This window comes from Pongo abelii, chromosome 2, assembly GCF_028885655.2.
Source record: "Pongo abelii isolate AG06213 chromosome 2, NHGRI_mPonAbe1-v2.0_pri, whole genome shotgun sequence".
Lineage (NCBI taxonomy): Eukaryota > Metazoa > Chordata > Mammalia > Primates > Hominidae > Pongo > Pongo abelii.
The window spans coordinates 121,318,821-121,337,994 of NC_085928.1; the positions used below are offsets into that span (position 1 = coordinate 121,318,821).

The 19,174-nt window shown below is 41.7% G+C and overlaps 1 protein-coding gene across 3 annotated transcripts in view; it reads right to left on the reverse strand.

Annotated features, from left to right (window-relative positions):
• The window catches only part of FBXL2 (F-box and leucine rich repeat protein 2), a 146,375-nt gene extending 131,072 nt beyond the window's left edge, over positions 1–15,303 (reverse strand). For 2 of the 3 annotated variants that reach the window (XR_002914316.3, XR_654571.3), the window contains exon 1: positions 15,210–15,303. Coding sequence is in view for 1 of the 3 variants with exons in the window: in NM_001133584.1 (NP_001127056.1) it covers positions 15,210–15,212 (3 nt within the window). In the remaining 2 variants the exon portion in view is untranslated. 3 annotated transcript variants of the gene reach the window in all.
• Positions 15,304–19,174: the final 3,871 nt, after the last annotated feature.

The window sequence follows — 19,174 nt, forward strand, 5'->3', positions numbered from 1 at the left end:
TTTTTGCTTTTTTGTTTTTATCCATTCTGCCAGTGTTAGTAAATTTAATCCTTTTGTACTTATAGTAATTACTAATAAGGAGGGATTAACATCTGCCATTTTGCTGCTTTTTAAATTCTGTAGTGATGTGTACTGCTTCATAAATGCCAAGGATCAAGTAGGTTGACAGTGGTGTTCAAATCTTTTATATCCTTACTGACTTTTTTTTTCCTCCACAAGTTCTGTCAATTAGTGATAGAGGTGTTATATTCAACTATGATTGTGGTTTTGCCTCTTTCTCTCTTTGGTTTTGTCAATTTTTGTTTCATGTATTTTGAAGCTTTGTTGTAAGGTACATACAAGTTTGTTTTGTTTGTTTGTTTGAGACAGAGGCTTGCTCTGTCACCCAGGCTGGAGTGCAGTGGCATGATCTTGGCTCACTGCAACCTCTGCCTCCCAGGCTCAATGATCCTCCCATCTCAGCCTCCCAAGAAGCTGGGATTACAGGTGTGTACCACCACTCCCAGTTAATTTTTGTATTTTTAGTAGAGATGGGGTTTCACCATGTTTGCCAGGCTGGTCTCGAACTCCTGAGCTCAAGTGATCCACCTGCCTCGGCCTTCCAAAGTGCTGTGATTACAAGCATGAGCCACTGTGCTCGGCCCATTATGTATTTTTAATAAATTGATTATTATAAATGATCCTTTTTTCTAGAAATGATCCTTGTTTTAAAGTCTACTTTGTTAATATAGCAATATCAACTTTCTTACGCTTTTTGCATGGTATATCTTTTTCACCCTTTTTCAATCTGTGTTTTATATTTACAGTGATTCATAAAGACAGCACATAGTTGGACCACGCTACTTTATCCAGCCTGACAATTGCAAACTTTTAATTGGAGATGATGGTCTTTACATTTAATGTAATTACTGATATGGTTGATTTTAAGTCTGCCATCTTTATATTTATTTTCCATTTGCTTCTCTTCTTTGTTCTTCTATTCTGCTTTCCTGACTTTTTTGTAATGTGCTATTTATTCTGTTTCCTTCACTGACCTTACAGCTATACCTCTCTGTATTTTTTTTCAATGTTTGCTTTAGTGATTACAGAGTGCATCTTTAACTTTTCACAGTCTAACTTCATTTGACTTCCCCTGCTTGTTGTGCACTTACTGTTGGATAGCTTACTTCTACTTCTACTATATACCAAATAATATGTTATTATTTCTACTTTAAGTAGTCCATATTTTTAAAATAAATGTATGTATTAAAGAAAGATATTTTAAAAGGTCCCTTATATTTATCCATATATTTACCGTTCCTGGTGTAATTCATTCCTTCAGATCTGAACTTCCTTTATTATAACGTCCCTTCAACTTAACTTCTTTTAACATTGCTTGTAATATAGGTCTGATGTAGACAATTGTTTTTGCTTCTGTCAAAAATACCTTTATTTCTTCTTCACTTTTGAATATTGAATTCCAGGTTAGCAGATTTGCTTAAAAAAAAATACAGCACTTTAAAAAAGTTATTCCAGGCCAGGCACAGTAGCTCACGCCTGTAATTCCAATACTTTGGGAGGTAAGTCAGGAGGATCACTTAGCTCAGGAGTTTGAGACCAGCCTGGGTAACACAGTAAGACACTGTCTCTACAGAAAATTTAAAAAATTAGTCGGGCATGGTGGCATGCACCTGTAGTTCCAGCTATTCCAGAGGCTAAGGTGGGAGAATTCCTTGAGCGCAGGACATTAAGGCTATAGTGAGCTATATTCACACCACTGCATTCCAGCTGAGTAACAGAGTGAGAGGGTCTCAAAAAAAAAAATTATTTCATTGTCCTCCGACCTGCATTGTTTCTGACAAGGTGTCAATTATTCATATTACTGTTCACCTTTATATATTTTTTTCTTTTCTACCTCCTTTTAAGATTTCCTTTATAAAAATTTTTTATTTTCAGAAAGTTGAATCTGATGTACCTCAGTTTAGACTTCTGTCCCTGCTCTTCCCCTCCTCCTTCTTGAACTCTAGTTACAGGTATACTAGACAATTTCATATTGTCCCACAGATCTTGAATGCTGATTTTTATTGATCTGTCCCTAAGTTTACTGGTGCTTTCTTCTGCTGTGTGCAGTCTGCTATCAAGCCTATCAAATGAATTCTTCATTTCTAATATATTTTTCATTTCTAGCATTTCCACTTAGAGAAATAGTTTACATCTTTATCTTTCACATTTTACATCTTTCTGCTGAAATTTTCTGTTCAACATCTGGGCCATCACTGATACTGTTTCTGTTGCCTCTTTCTTCCCCTGACCATGGATCACATTTTCTTGTTTCTTTGTATATCTCATAATTTATTTCATGCCAGATACTGCGTATAAAAGAACATTAATTTATCTCCATAAAGGGAAGTTCCTTCTTCAATTAAGTTGCTGGGAAACTGGGAGTGGAGGCTCAATCCTTTTAATCTATAGTTGAGCTGGGTTTAAGATTGTAGTGTTAGTTCATGATTGACTTATAATAATTTCAGGGTGAAATCAGAACTTTACCTTCAGGAGATGCTAAAATCTGAGCACTGTTGAAGCTTCACAGATCTCTGAGCTTCATAACCTAAGCAAGGTTTCTGAACTGTGAGATATCTTCCCTCCTCTCTGCCCTCCCCTCACATTCCAGCTTTCAGCTAGGGTGTTGTCCTTGGTCTCCAATGGCACCTTCTGCCTTCTGTGCCTTGAGGAGATCTCTCTTTGCTCTGTTATCCTGACTATGCCTTCTCAAAGGCTGACTTGTCCTCAGTAAAAGCCTAGATAATCATAAAGAGATTTCTTAGCTGTCTTGCCATGCCCCCAGCCTGTTGCAGGCCCAGCCTTAGACTTCATAAACCCCCTGGTGCACTACAGGGATTTCTCTTAACTCTCCTGCCCTGCCCCCAACCTTCGGCAGAATCCACCCACCTCAGCAGGATCCTTCTTAGCTCTCTTTCCCTTGCCCCAGCATCTGAACTCCTATTCCAATGTACTAATTGAAGGCCCATGGGAAAAGTTGGCAGGTAGGTGTAGTACTGCGCTGTAGCTGGAACTCCTCAGGATTCCAAATTGTCACTCCAGCCTATGTGCAGTCAGTAACTGTTGACTTCTCTTTGTCTATTGCAAATTCTTCCTCTTGCTGTTCCACCATAGATGAAAGTATCTATGTATCTCTCTTTTTTTTTTCTCTTGAGAAGTCTCACTGATTACTTTCCAGATTTTTGTTTCTTTAGTTTTTTTGTGTCAACTCTGATAGGTTTTTTAAAATTATGATTTTGTACCTTCTCTGACTTTTCTCACTACCAGAGTGGGAGCAATAATGTCAACTGTTGCAACTTTCAACATCGTAACAGGAAATGGAAGTCTTTATTATCCTTTTTGATGGAAGAAAAACAGACTTGGAGAAAATAAATGACTTGACCAAGGTTCAGAGCTAAGAAACAAAAAAGCTACAATTTGAACTTACATCTCATGACTACAACTCCAGGGCTCTTTATGCTGCACAACAGGTAGTATAGGCTGTTTGACTCTGGGAAAGTCATTTAACCTCTCGGTATTTAGTATTACTAGCTTGTAAAAGGAAACGACTGTACTAGATAAACTCAAAGTCTCTTCCAACTCTAACACTCCAAAAGTCAATGAAGTCCAATTCCTGCTTTCTTCATCCCTGCTCCAAACTTTCTCCTTCCATAGTCTTCATCTCAGCAAACGGCAGTTCCTTCTTCCTCTCGCTCAGGCTCAAATCATCAAAATCATTTATATTCCATAACCAATCCATCAGCTAATCCTACGGATTACTGCAACAAAAATGCCATAGTCACCCTGCTTTGTCCCTTCTCCCCTAATTTTACTCCAGAATGGTTCTCTGATAAAATATAAGTCATATATGCCACTCCTCTACATAAACCCCACCAATCCCTTCCCCTTCCATCACAGGAAAAGTCAAAATCCTTTACACAGGTTAAAAGTCCTACATGATTTGACTCCCTTAACTACTTTGATCTTACTTCCCACCACACTCCCCTCTCTTACTACACTCCAGCCCCACTGGTTTTCTTGCTCTTCATCCAACACACCAGGCATGTTCTTGCCTTGGCACCTTTGACTAATGCCCTCTCCTGACACAGTCTTTCTTCAGGCATTCCCATGGCATATCCTCTGCTCAAATGTCACCTTATCAGAGAGGCCTTCCCTTCTATTCTACATTAAAAGCAACACCTTCCTTCCCTCATTCACTCTCCAACCCTACCCTAGAATTCTTTCTCTCCTACCCAGCTTTATTTTTCTCCAAAGTACTTTTCACCACCTTATCTGTTTATTATCTGTCTCTCTGCCACTAGAATATAAGTTCCATGAGAGGAGAGCCATCCTCGGTTCGCGCACTGCTGGATATCCACTGACTAGAACAGTCACTAGCACACAGTAGCACACAATAAATATGTATTGGACAGAAACCCAAAGAACAAAAAAAAATCAATGGAAAGACACAGTTGTAGAGGCAGCACTGAGAACTGGGAAATCTGAGTTTGAACCTTGATTCCGACTCTATTAAAAACTTCCCAATAAATGCCCTGTTCTGTCTCCTTAGACTTCCCTGCTCCATCCCTGTCTCTCTCATGGCCACCCTAGTGCTGGAAGAGGAAGTGGCTGATATAGACACTACACAGGATAGCAGTGAGATTCAAAGTGAGGCAGAGAAAACAGCAATAAAAGTGTAGCCAACCCATAGCTGTCCATATCTGAGCTTTGGCTGTGTGAACTGGAAAAAAAAAAAAAAATAGTAAATCCTTCAGGATGCCATTAGACAACATGACAACAGCTTGTCATAAAATTTAAAAGAGCCTGCTGACTCAGCTAAGACATTAAGGCTCTTAATCTTGGTGTAATTAGTACATTTGTGCCAGGCACTGGGCACAATCTTTAGTTTGCCAAGAAGCCATAATGTAATGGTTAAGAGCCCAGGCTTTGGAAACAGACTGGTTGAGTTCAAATCCTGACTCTGCCACTCACTAACTATATGACCTTGGGCAAACTGCCTACTCAATTTAGCCCTATTAAATGGAAATAATGTCAAACTCAGGCTGGGTGCAGTGCCTCACACCTGTAATCCCAGCACTTTGGGAGGATGAAGTGGGAGGACTGCTTGAGCCCAAGAGTTCGAAGTTACAGTGAGCTGAGCCACTGCACTCCAGCCTGGGTGACAGAGTGAGGCCCTGTCTCCAAAAAAATAAATAAATAAAATAAAATAACAAATGTCAATTTCTTAGGGACATTGGAAGAATTGAGTAAAATAAATGTGATCAGCCCAGAACTGGATACAGAGAATGGGTTCTATAAAAAAAAGCTATTGTTACAATTACTAAAAATTACTCCCTACCCCACAATAGTGCAGACAGAAGGGAGATCAATATTGTCAAGAGAAGGAAAATTACTAGAGACATCTCTACTTTCCTTGATCTATTAACATAGATCTCATATAAATTCTCTTAACTATGTCATATAATGACAAAAAGACCAAAACTGTCTGTAAACCTTGAGTTAAAAAAAAATCACTTTAGGGTGGGAGGTTCCAAGATGGCGGAACAGGAACAGCTCCAGTCTATAGCTCCCAGCGTGAGTGACGCAGAAGACGGGTGATTTCTGCATTTCCACCTGAGGAACCAGGTTCATCTCACCGGGCCTTCTCAGACAGTGGGTGCAGCCCATGGCGCAGGGCGGCGCATTGCCTCACCTGGGAAGCGCGAGGGGTCGAGGAGTTCCCTCTCCTAGCCAAGGGAAGCCGTGACAGATGGTACCTGGAAAATCAGGACACTCCCACTCTAATACTGTGCTTTTCCAATGGTCTTAGCAAACGGCACACCAGGAGATTATATCCCACGCCTGGCTCGGAGGGTCCCATGCCCACGGAGCCTCGCTCACTGCTAACACAGCAGTCTGAGATTGAACTGCAAGGCAGCAGAGAAGCTGGAGGAGGGGCGCCCACCATTGCTGAGGCTTGAGTAGGTAAACAAAGCGGCCGGGAAGCTCTAACTGGGTGGAGCCCACTGTAGCTCAAGGAGGCCTGCCTGCCTCTGCAGACTCCACCTCTGGGGGCAGGGCATAGCTGAACAAAAGGCAGCAAAAACTTCTGCAGACTTAAATGTCCCTGTCTGACAGCTTTGAAGAGGGTAGTGGTTCTCTGAGCAGGGAGTTTGAGATCTGAGAATGGAGAGACTGCCTCCTCAAGTGGGTCCCTGACCCCTGAGTAGCCTAACTGGGAGACACCTCCCAGTAGGGGCCGACTGACACCTCATACAGCTGGGTGCCCACCTGAGATGAAGTTTCCAGAGGAATGATCAGGCAGCAACATTTGCCGTTCTGCAATATTTGCTGTTCTGATGCCTCTGCTGGTGATACCCAGGCAAACAGGGTCTGGAGTGGACCTCCAGCAAACTCCAACAGACCTGCAGCTGAGGGTCCTGACTGTTAGAAGGAAAACTAACAAACAGAAAGGACATCTACACCAAAACCCCATCTGTACATCACCATCATCAAAGACCAAAGGTAGATAAAACCACAAAGATGGGGAGAAACCAGAACAGAAAAGCTGAAAATTCTAAAAATCAGAGCACCTCTTCTCCTCCAAAAGAACACAGCCCCTCGCCAGCAACAGAACAAAGCTGGATGGAGAACGACTTTGAGAGAAGGCTTCAGATGATCGGTAATAACAAACTTCTCCAAGCTAAAGGAGGATGTTCGAACCCATCGCAAAGAAGCTAAAAACCTTGAAGAAAGATTAGACGAATGGCAAACTAGAATAAACAGTGTAGAGAAGACCTTAAATGACCTGATGGAGCTGAAAACCATGGCATGAGAACTATGTGACGCATGCACAAGCTTCAGTAGCCGATTTGATCAAGTGGAAGAAAGGGTATCAGTGATGGAAGATCAAATGAATGAAATGAAGTGAGAAGAGAAGTTTAGAGAAAAAAGAATAAAAAGAAATGAACAAAGCCTCCAAGAAATATGAGACTATGTGAAAAGACTAAATCTACGTCTGATTGGTGTACCTGAAAGTGACGGGGAGAATGGAACCAAGTTGGAAAACACTCTGCAGGATATTATGCAGGAGAACATCCCCAACCTAGCAAGGCAGGCCAACATTCAAATTCAGGAAATACAGAGAACGCCATAAAGATAATCCTTGAGAAGAGCAACTCCAAGACACATAATTGTCAGATTCACCAAAGTTGAAATGAAGGAAAAAATGTTAGGGGCAGCCAGAGAGAAAGGTTGGGTTACCCACAAAGGGAAGCCCATCAGACTAACAGCGGATCTCTTGGTGGAAACTCTACAAGCCAGAAGAGAGTGGGGGCCAATATTCAACATTCTTAAAGAAAAGAATATTCAACCCAGAATTTCATATCCGGCCAAACTAAGCTTCATAAGTGAAGGAGAAATAAGACCCTTTACAGACAAACAAATGCTGAGAGATTTTGTCACCACCAGGCCTGCCTTACAAGAGCTCCTGAAGGAAGCACTAAACGTGGAAAGGAACAACCGGTACCAGCCACTGCAAAAACATGCCAAATTGTAAAGACCATCGATGCTAGGAAGAAACTGCATCAACTAACAAGTAAAATAACCAGCTAACATCATAATGACAGGATCAAATTCACACATAATAATATTAACCTTAAATGTAAATGGACTAAATGATCCAATTAAAAGACACAGACTGGCAAATTGGATAAAGAGTCAAGACCCATCAGTGTGCTGTATTCAGGAGACCCATATCACATGCAGAGACACACATAGGCTCAAAATAAAGGGATGGAGGAAGATCTACCAAGCAAATGGAAAACAAAAAAAGCAGGGGTTGCAATTCTATCTCTGATAAAACAGACTTTAAACCAACAAAGATCAAAAGAGACAAAGAAGGCCATTACATAATGGTAAAGGGATCAATTCAACAAGAAGAGCTAACTGTCCTAAATATATATGCACCCAATACAGGAGCATCCAGATGAATAAAGCAAGCCCTTAGAGACCTAGAAAGAGACTTAGACTCCCACACAATAATAATGGGAGACTTTAACACCCCACTGTCAACATTAGACAGATCAATGAGACAGAAAGTTAACAAGGATATCAAGGAATTGAACTCAGCTCTGCACCAAGCAGACCTAATAGACATCTACAGAACTCTCCACCCCAAATCAACAGAATATGCATTCTTCTCAGCACCACATTGCACTTATTCCAAAATTGACCACATAGTTGGAAGTAAAGCACTCCTCAGCAAATGTAAAAGAACAGAAATTATAACAAACTGTCTCTCAGACCACAGTGCAATCAAACTAGAACTCAGGATTAAGAAACTCACTCAAAAGTGCTCTACATAGAAACTGAACAACCTGCTCCTGAACGACTACTGGGTATATAACGAAATGAAGGCAGAAATAAAGACGTTCTTTGAAACCAATGAGAACAAAGACACAACATACCAGAATCTCTGGGACACATTTAAAGCAGTGTGTAGAGGGAAATTTATAGCACTAAATGCCCACAAGAGAAAGCAGGAAAGATCTAAAATTGACACCCTAACATCACAATTAAAAGAACTAGAGAAGCAAGAGCAAACACATTCAAAAGCTAGCCAAAGGCAAGAAATAACTAAGATCAGAGCAGAACTGAAGGAGATAGAGACACAAAAAACCCTTCAAAAAAATCAAAGAATCCAGGAGCCAGTTTTTTGAAAAGATCAACAAAATTGATAGACTGCTAGCAAGACTAATAAAGAAGAAAAGAGACAAGAATCAAATAGATGCAATAAAAAATCATAAACGGGATATCACCACCGATCCCACAGAAATACAAACTACTATCAGAAAATACTGTAAACACCTCTACGCAAATAAACTAGAAAATCCAGAAGAAATGGATAAATTCCTGGACACATACACCCTCCTAAGACTAAACCAGGAAGAAGTTGAATCCCTAAATAGACCAATAACAGGCTCTGAAATTGAGGCAATAATTAATAGCCTACCAACCAAAAAAAGTCCAGGACCAGACGGATTCACAGCCTAATTCTACCAGAGGTACAAAGAGGAGCTGGTACCATTCCTTCTGAAACTATTCCAATCAATAGAAAAAGAGGGAATCCTCCCTAACTCATTTTATGAGGCCAGCATCATCCTGATACCAAAGCCTGGCAGAGACACAACAAAAAAAGAGAATTTTAGACCAGTATCCCTGATGAACATTGATGCAAAAATCCTCAATAAAATACTGGCAAACCAAATCCAGCAGCACATCAAAAAGCTTATCCACCACAATCAAGTTGGCTTCATCCCTGGGATGCAAGGCTGGTTCAACATATGCAAATCAATAAACGTAATCCATCATATAAACAGAACCAAATACAAAAACCACATGATTATCTCAATAGATGCAGAAAAGGCCTTTGCCAAAATTCAACAGCCCTTCTTACTAAAAACTCTCAATAAACTAGGTAATGATGGAACGTATCTCAAAATAATAAGAGCTATTTATGACAAACCCACAGTCAATATCATACTGAATGGGCAAAAACTGGAAGCATTCCCTTTGGAAACTGGCACAAGACAGGGATGCCCTCTCTCACCACCCCTATTCAACACAGTGTTGGAAGTTCTGGCCAGGGCAATCAGGCAGGAGAAAGAAATAAAGAGTATTCAATTAGGAAAAGAGGAAGTCACATTGTCCCTGTTTGCAGATGACATGATTGTATATTTAGAAAACCCCATTGTCTCAGCCCAAAATCTCCTTAAGCTGATAAGCCACTTCAGCAAAGTCTCAGGATACAAAATCAATGTGCAAAAATCACAAGCATTCCTATACACCAGTAACAGACAAACAGAGAGCCAAATCATGAGTGAACTCCCATTCACAATTGTTTCAAAGAGAATAAAATACCTAGGAATCCAACTTACAAGGGATGTGAAGGACCTCTTCAAGGAGAACTACAAACCACTGCTCAATGAAATAAAAGAGGACACAAAGAAATGGAAGAACATTCCATGCTCATGGATAGGAAAAATCAATATTGTGAAAATGGCCATACTGCCCAAGGTAATTTATAGATTCAATGCCATCCCCATCAAGCTACCAATGACTTTCTTCACAGAATTGGAAAAAACTACTTTAAAGTTCATATGGAACCAAAAAAGAGCCCGCATCGCCAAGTCAATCCTAAGCCAAAAGAACAAAGCTGGAGGCATCATGCTACCTGACTTCAAACTATACTACAAGGCTACAGTAACCAAAACAGCATGGTACTGGTACCAAAACAGAGATATAGATCAATGGAACAGAACAGAGCCCTCAGAAATAATGCCGCATATCTACAACTATCTGATCTTTGACAAACCTGAGAAAAACAAGCAATGGGGAAAGGACTCCCTATTTAATAAATGGTGCTGGGAAAACTGGCTAGCCATATGTAGAAAGCTGAAACTGGATCCCTTCCTTATATCTTATACAAAAATTAATTCAAGATGGATTAAAGACTTAAATGTAAGACCTAAAACCATAAAAACCCTAGAAGAAAACCTAGGCAATACCACTCAAGACATACGCATGGGCAAGGACTTCATTACTAAAACACCAAAAGCAATGGCAACAAAAGCCAAAATTGACAAATGGGATCTAATTAAACTAAAGAGCTTCTGCACAGCAAACGAAACTACCATCAGAGTGAACAGGCAACCTACAGAATGGGAGAAAATTTTTACAATCTACCTATCTGACAAAGGGCTAATATCCAGAATCTACAAATAACTTAAATAAATTTACAAGAAAAAAATCAAACAACCCCATCAACAACTGGGCAAAGGATATGAACAGACACTTCTCAAAAGAAGACATTTATGCAGCCAAAAGACATATGAAAAAATGCTCATCATCACTGGCCATCAGAGAAATGTAAATCAAAACCACAATGAGATACCATCTCACACCAGTTAGAATGGCAATCATTAAAAAGTCAGGAAACAACAGGTGCTGGAGAGGATGTGGAGAAATAGGAACACTTTTACACTGTTGGTGGGACTGTAAACTAGTTCAACCACTGTGGAAGACAGTGTGGCAATTCCTCAAGGATCTAGAACTAGAAATACCATTTGACCCAGCCATCCCATTACTGGGTATATACCCAAAGGATTATAAATCATGCTGCTATAAAGACACATGCACACATATGTTTACTGTGGCACTATTCACAATAGCAAAGACTTGGAACCAACCCAAATGTCCATCAATGATAGACTGGATTAAGAAAATGTGGCACATATACACCATGGAATACTATGCAGCCATTAAAAAGGATCAGTTCATGTCCTTTGCAAGGACATGGATGAAGCTGGAAACCATCATTCTGAGCAAACTATCACAAGGACAGAAAACCAAACACCGCATGTTCTCACTCATAGGTGGGAATTGAACAATGAGAACACTTGGACACAGGGTGGGGAACATCACACACTGGGGCCTGTTGAGGGGTAGGGGGAGGGGGGAGGGATAGCATTAGGAGATATACTTAATGTAAATGACAAGTTAACGGGTACAGCACACCAACATGGCACATGTATACATATGTAACAAACCTGCACGTTGTGCACATGTACCCTAGAACTTAAAGTATAATAAAAAAAAAATTATAAATTAAAAATTTAAAAAATCACTTTAATGTGCAAAACTATTTTTGCAGTGTTCCCTCCATCTTCTGCTTCCCAATACCTGTGACAAGTCTTGACCACAAATACAGAAAGAGAAGTGTCAAAATAGGAAAGTCGAAATGAACAAATTAAACTGGAAAATTATATGATAAAATATTATTTATTTCCAAAAACTAAATCTGCTTTACACGATAAAGTGTTAAACAATAACAAAAACTTGACAAGTCATATATATCCCAATAGATTTTGTTCCATATGAATTAAAATTTAAACAATTATTAGATGCCTTTTTTTCTTTTCTTTTTTTTTTTTTGGATACAGGGCCTTGCTCTGTTGCCCAGGCTGGAGGGCAGTGGTGTGAACACAATTCAGCACAGCCTTGAGCTCCTGGACTCAAGGGATCCTTCCACCTCAGCTGCCCAAACAGGTGGGACCACAGACATGCACCACCACGCCTGGCTAATTTTTCAAATTTTTAGTAGAGATGGGTCTCACCATGTTGCCTAGGCTGGTCTTGAACTCCGGGACTGAAGCAATCCTCCCACCTCAGCCTCCCAAAGTGCTGGGATTACAAGCGTGAGCCACTGAGCCCAGCCTTGAAGTCTTTTCGTAACAATTGTAGAATATGAAACTAAAATCTAAAAATTTGGAAAATCTCAGAGAATACATTTTTTAAAAACACTGTTACATCCTCCACATCCAAAAGGCTTTATGTAAAACACCTGTCTTTGTGATTCACACAAAAAGCAGATGCCAATTCCTTAACTGAACTGATGTGACAGGAGAAACTCAATGCTAGTATAGCCGTGAGTAAGAACGCTGATCTAATTCATGTCTTTATTAATTCCTTCTCATTTCAACTTTGTGAAAGAAGGAAAGAAAAAAGAGGGGAGAGAAGGCTAGGCATGCCTACCCTGTTCCGTAGTATCTAACCCAGTGCCAGGAACAACAAAACACAAGTCATTTATAAGTGCTCAAAAACCTTAAAGTCCTAATAAGAAAGAAAACTAATTTCCTAACATATATATGAGGAAACATATAAAGACACACTATACGTTACAGTACAGTCCATAAACAGGTTGAGAGAAACTGCCAGGTTTTAAAAGTGGCTCAATTTATCAGTGGGGTGACCTAGGCAAGTTACTTTACCTCTCTGTGCCTCAATTTCCTCATCTCTAAAATAGGATAAAGGTATCTTCATCACAAGGTTGTTGTGATCATTTAAGACTCTTAGAAAAATTTCTACTGCCTCTATAGTAATAACTATGTACATATGTACACAATAAATATTAGCTGTCATTATTATTATAGAGTAGAAATAAATGGCTTAATTGAAGAAATTTTCATTGAGAAATAGTTCCAAAATTAATGTGCCAAGTCATTTATATCAACGGCTAAAGTTTTGTTTAGATTCAAGCAGTCAAGGAAGTGTAATGTAATTTAGAACACAGTTCTGGGGACCAGGCATGGTGGCTCACGCCTGTAATCCCAGCACTTTGGGAGGCCAAGGCAGGAGGATCACAAGGTCAAGAGATGGAGACCATCCTGACCAACATGGTGAAACCCCATCTCTACTAAAAATACAAAAATTAGCTGGGCGTGGTGGCAGGCGCCTGTAGTCTCAGCTACTCGGGAGGCTGAGGCAGGAGAATGGCGTGTACCTGGGAGGCGGAGCTTGCAGTGAGCCGAGATCGCACCACTGCACTCCAGCCTGGGCGACAGAGCAAGACTCCGTCTCAAAAAAAAAAAAAAGAATACAGTTTTGGGGATGACATATATATGCAGCTGCTTCATCCCTCTCCCTCCTGTACCAAACATTCCCCACTTCCATGGAAGCCTAGGCACCTTATCCATCAATTAAGCTCCTATGAGTTAAATTCTTAATGCTTAAAGATATACAAAAAGCAAAGCATTGTAAGTTCAGCAAAGCAACCACTAATACAAAACTACAGTAAATGCTTTTATTTTAAAGTAAAACTCTAAAATTCACAATAGTGAATGAGGGTGGGCTGTGGGTCAGAATGAAATAAGTGAAAGAAGTAAAAATAAAGGAAAATGGATGACAGGAGGAATATGAGACTTCAGAGAGCTGTGAAAAATTAATTCCTGGATATTCTTTCTCCTTGCTACAATTGTTAGGGCTTTTCTCACATATAACATATAACAGTAAATTACTGCAATATTTGAAACAGTTACATCTTCGTAAAATTCACTTTCTGAAATTCTTGCCAGCTCCATTAATTTGTCACTTAAAAAGCAATTCGCAATTTAAAAAAGAAACATACACAAAATAAAGGCATTACATGGTACTGTGATTTATGGGTGATGTTCTTCTCCTGCCAGCAACAATGCCACACATTTGGAAGTCGCTTTTCCAGAGTCAATGAGAGACACCATCCACCTCCCACCACCATCCCTCTCCTTGGTTATTAAGAAAAAAACTGAGCCAGCCAGGATTCCTAATGATAGTTTTTTCTCCATGAGGCCAGCTGGCACTCGGGGAGCACCCTGCATTCTCAGCTCATCAGCAGTTCCACTAAACTCCTGCAGATAAGGAGAAACTCCACTTAATTACTCATGGTTAAAACAAAACTAAGTATTTCCCTATTACCTACGCCTACCGCCATACCTCCTCAAGTATCCTATACCAAGGGTGTGTCCCCAAGCAAGGAGTCTAGCTCCTCTCTTCTCTTACACCCCGTGAAGGCCTCTGGAGAATTATGCCTTCGGTTGGCAATTCTCTGAACTTGTCTGTTCAAGCCAGCACCTCCGCCGAGTGAAACCGAGTAACGTTTTTAAAACGAGCTTAAAGGGGGCCAGGTGTTATGCCCACGCCGTCTGAAGTTAACTGAACAAAGGTAATGATTTAAGACGTTTACAATGCACTAATTATGAATTAATTAAATCCCTTAGTGAGGGTGCGGCACTCAGAAAAAAAACCCTCCAGCTTAATGCCCTCTATTTTTTAGAAAGGAGGGGAGGGGTCTCTAAAATCAAAAATTTTAATTTCCACGTGCTAAAAAACCTATCAGAATGCTGATTCTGAAAGGAAGATATATGTCTTATATTAGTTACATATAATTGTATAGAAACAAAACTGGAGGCACATAGACTGCTTTAGTGTAAATATAAATACATATGATATCCACATACAAGATTTTTTTTTTAACCACACCCTCCTTGGGTGGCTTCCCAGGCTCTCTCGGGCCAAACAGCGTCACGTCGTCCGGCGGCCCACTGGATGGGGGTCTGGACTGTCACCCCGACTCCAGCGGCAGGGAACGCTGCATCGCGGTCGCCCCCCGGCAGGCGTGCGCTCTGAATCCCCCAGGTTACCCCTCCCCGGGCCCGCCCAGCCCTGCCCTGCCCTGCCCAGCAGCCTCGCAGGCCGCGGCCCGGCCTCTCCACAACCCCGGTGCCGCCCGCCCGACCCTAGCGGGCGGCGGCGTGGGGACCCAGCTCGGTAGGGGTAGGGCGGAGCGGCTGGGCAGACGCGGGTCCCAGACTCACCATGGCCGAAGAGCCGCGAGCGAGCCCACAGCCCGAAGTCACACGGCGCCGGCGACGCCCGTTGTCCTGGTGACGCCAGCCAGGCGCCCCGCCCCGTCCCCAAGGTGGGCTCGGAGGCGGCCATTGGTGGCCGGCGAGCACGTGACCCGCAGGGGCGGTGCCCTTTGGACCGCCCACCCCTCGCCCCCGGCCCTGGAACTGGGCCTCTTCGCCTCTCCCACTTTGTATCTGGTCCATCCTCTCAGCCTGATCACCTTGATGACCCTCACCTGACAGATTACCCCGCCGCAGGCTGCCCAGCTGAAAGAGACCATGGATTTTTTTTTTTTTTTTAAAAACGTCATACAGGTAATGCATGATTATTGAAAACATTTTAAATTACCAATAACAAGAATTTAAAAGGATAAAACGACACTCACCCCAGCACCTGAAGTAGCTACTGCTCAGATTCCATTCTATCTGCTTCAAGCTTTCAATGAGTTGTTATACTGTATTCTTAAAAATGGTGGCAAACCATAGGTAACTGTTTTATAATCTACTTTTTTAGATTAAAAATGATTATCTTGGGGCCAGGTGCGGTGGCTCACGCCTGTAGTCCCAGCACTTTGGGAGGCCGAGGCGGGCGGATCACGAGGTCAGGAAATCAAGACCATCCTGGCCTAACACGATGAAACCCCATCTCTACTAAAAATACAAAAAATTAGCCAGGCGTGGTGGGGGACGCCTGTAGTCCCAGCTACTCGGGAGGCTGAGGCAGGAGAATGGCGTGAACCCGGGAGGTGGAACTTGCAGTGACCTGAGATCACACCACTGCACTCCAGCCTGGGCGACAGAGCAAGACTCCGTCTCAAAAAAAAAAAAAATTAGTATCTTTGCATGCCACTTAATGGAATAGCATTCTATGCGTGTTGTCTAATTCATTAAATCAACTGGCAATTTGTTGAATGTTTTTAATATGGTTGAAGGGAACTCTAAATATCCTGAAATCCAGCCCATTAACTCTATGAAGAAGGACCCAGTGCGATGGGACACTTGTAATCCCAGCACTTTGGGAGGCTGAAGCAGGAGGATTGCTTGAGGCCAGGAGTTTGAGACCAGCCTGGGCAACGTAGCAAGACCCTGACTCGAAAGAAAGAGAGAGAAAGGCCGGGCGCGGTGGCTCACTCCTGTAATCCCAGCACTTTGGGAGGCCGAGGCGCGTGGATCATGAGGTCAGGAGATCGAGACTATCCTGGCTAACATGATGAAACCCCGTCTCTACTAAAAATACAAAAAATTAGCCGGGCATAGTGGCAGGTGCCTGTAGTCCCAGCTACTTGGGAGGCTGAGCCAGGAGAATGGCATGAACCCAGGAGGTGAAGCTTGCAGTGAGCCAAGATCGTGCCACTGCACTCCAACCTGGGCAACAGAGCGAGACTCTGTCTCAAAAAAAAAAAAGAAAGAAAGAGAGAGAGAGAGGGAGGGAAGGAAGGAAGGAAGGAAGGAGGGAAGGAAGGAAGGAGTTTTGGTGTGTTAGAAGCAGAAAAAAATGACAAAATAAAAACAGCAAAAAAATAAAGTTACAAAAAAGAGAAAAAAAATTTTGAAGTGTAAAAAAAAATCTGTGAAGAAGAATCATATTCAACAGCTGACCTGACATCTCCCCCGGAGTGCCTAATAGACATCACAACGTAATATGGCCCAAATTAACCTCTTGATCCAAGTTTCTTACTCCCCAGTCTTCTCAAAGCGAAAGTCCCTACTATCCCCTTGATTGTTAAGACAAAAACCTAGGAATTGTCCCTGATTCCGCTGTTTCCTCACACCTCACTTCCAGTCCATTATCCCATATTCTTGACTCCACCTTAAATTCTCAATCTATCCACTCTACAACATGTCCACCTCACAACCACTATTGTCTCACCCAAATTCATCTCCATATGTGCTATGATTTGAATGTTTGTGTCCCCTCCAAACTTTATGTGAAAACATATAAAATGTGACAGTTTTAGGAAGAGGACCTCAAGGAGAGGAGTAGGCTGTGAGAGCTCTGTCCTCATGAATGGGATTAATGCCCTTATAAGAGAGCTTGAGGGAGTGAATTCAGCCCCTTTTTGCTTTTTCATCCCTTCTGCCATGTGAGGACACAGCCATCCTCCAGAAGATGCAGCAACAAACACCATCTTGGAAGCAGAGCAGCCCTCACCAGACACCAAATCGGCCAGCACATTGATCTTAGACTTCCCAGCCTCCAGAACTATGAAAAATAAATTTCTATTGTTTATAAATTACACAGTCCTGTGGTATTTTGTTATAGCAGCACAAGTGGACTATGACCCCATGTCTTCCCTCCTGCATCCTACACAACAGCAGCATTTTCAGTGGCTTCTCATAGCACTTAAAATAAAATACAGGCCGGGCAAGGTGGCTCACGCCTGTAATCCCAGCACTTTGGGAGGCCGAGGTGGGAGGATCACCTGAGGTCAGAAGTTCGAGACCGGCCTGGCTGACATGGTGAAACCCCGTCTCTACTAGAAACACAAAAATTAGCCAGGTGTGGTGGCGGGCACCTGTAGTCCCAGCTACTTGGGAGGCTGAGGCAGAAGAATCGCTTGAACGTGGGAGGCAGAGGTTGCAGTGAGCGGAGGTCGCATCACTGCACTCCAGCCTGGGCGACAGAGCAAGACTCTGTGTCCAAAAGAAAAAAGAAAAAGAAAAAAATACAAACGCTTTCCATGGTCTACCGAAATGGTACACGATGGAGGCCTTGCCCACTGCACCAACTCCATCTCCTATCACTCTTCCCTCATTCACGCCACACTAGCCACACTTTTATTTCCTGAGGTTCCTCAAACACGTCAAATACTTTTGTACTTAAAAGCCTCAATAATATCTGCTTCCTTTATATGGAATATTCTTCCTGCAGAACTTCATGTAGACCCTTCCTTCATTTGGTACAGGTCAGTTATATCCTCAATTGTCATCTTCGCAAAAGCCTTTACTGACCTAAAATGGCTCATTCTGGTCACTCTCAAGTCAGTCAGCCTCTCTCATTTAACTCTGTCTTGTTCTCAAAGTACTTAGCCCCCCTCAAAATTATCTTTTATACCTTTTTGTTTATTAATTACTTCCTGTCTCCCCGCTCTGGAATGCAAGATGTCTATCTTGTTCCATTGTGTATTCCTAGTGTTTAGAACAGTTCCTGGCTTATAGTAGATGTTCAATAAATACCGATGATTGAATGAATGAACATCTATGCTGGGACTGTATGGTCAGTTTGAAGATCCGAATAAGAATATGACTTGATAGAGTAGGGAGTATAATAGAAAACAAATACTGTAATTACTGACAGCCTTTATTTTTATCTTTTTATTATGAGATATAAATACAAGTAATAGAATACAAATGTACATTTTGTTAAAGTGAACCCTTATATAAACGCCACCCAGTTCAAGAAACAGAACATAACCAGCAACCCAGATGATCCTCATGTCTACTCTCCTAATCTGAATTCCCCATTCAACTTTTCCCCTATAGGTGATCACTGTCGTGAAATTTATGGAAATCATTTTCTTGCATTTCCTTATTCATTTGTTTTATTTTTGTTTTTTTGGAGAGGGATGTCTGGCTATGTTGCCCATGTTGGCTTCGAGCTCCTGTGCTCAAGTGATCCTTCACTTCAGCCTTCTCAGTAGCTGAGACTACAGGTGCATGCCACTGTGCCTAGTACTTTCTTGTAGTTCTTTATAAGTGTTTGTACTACATTTTTATAGCTATAAAGTATCTCCCTGAATGCACACAAGAATATATTTATCCCTTCTACTGTTGATAGGCATTTGGATCATTTCCCATTTAGGACTCTTATAAATGATGAAGCTATGAGCATTCTCCTAGTGTACATGGACACATTTCTCTAGATGACGGTTTCTCAATCTTAGCACTTTTAACATGTAGGGCCAGATAAATCTCTGTTGCTGGAGGCTGGA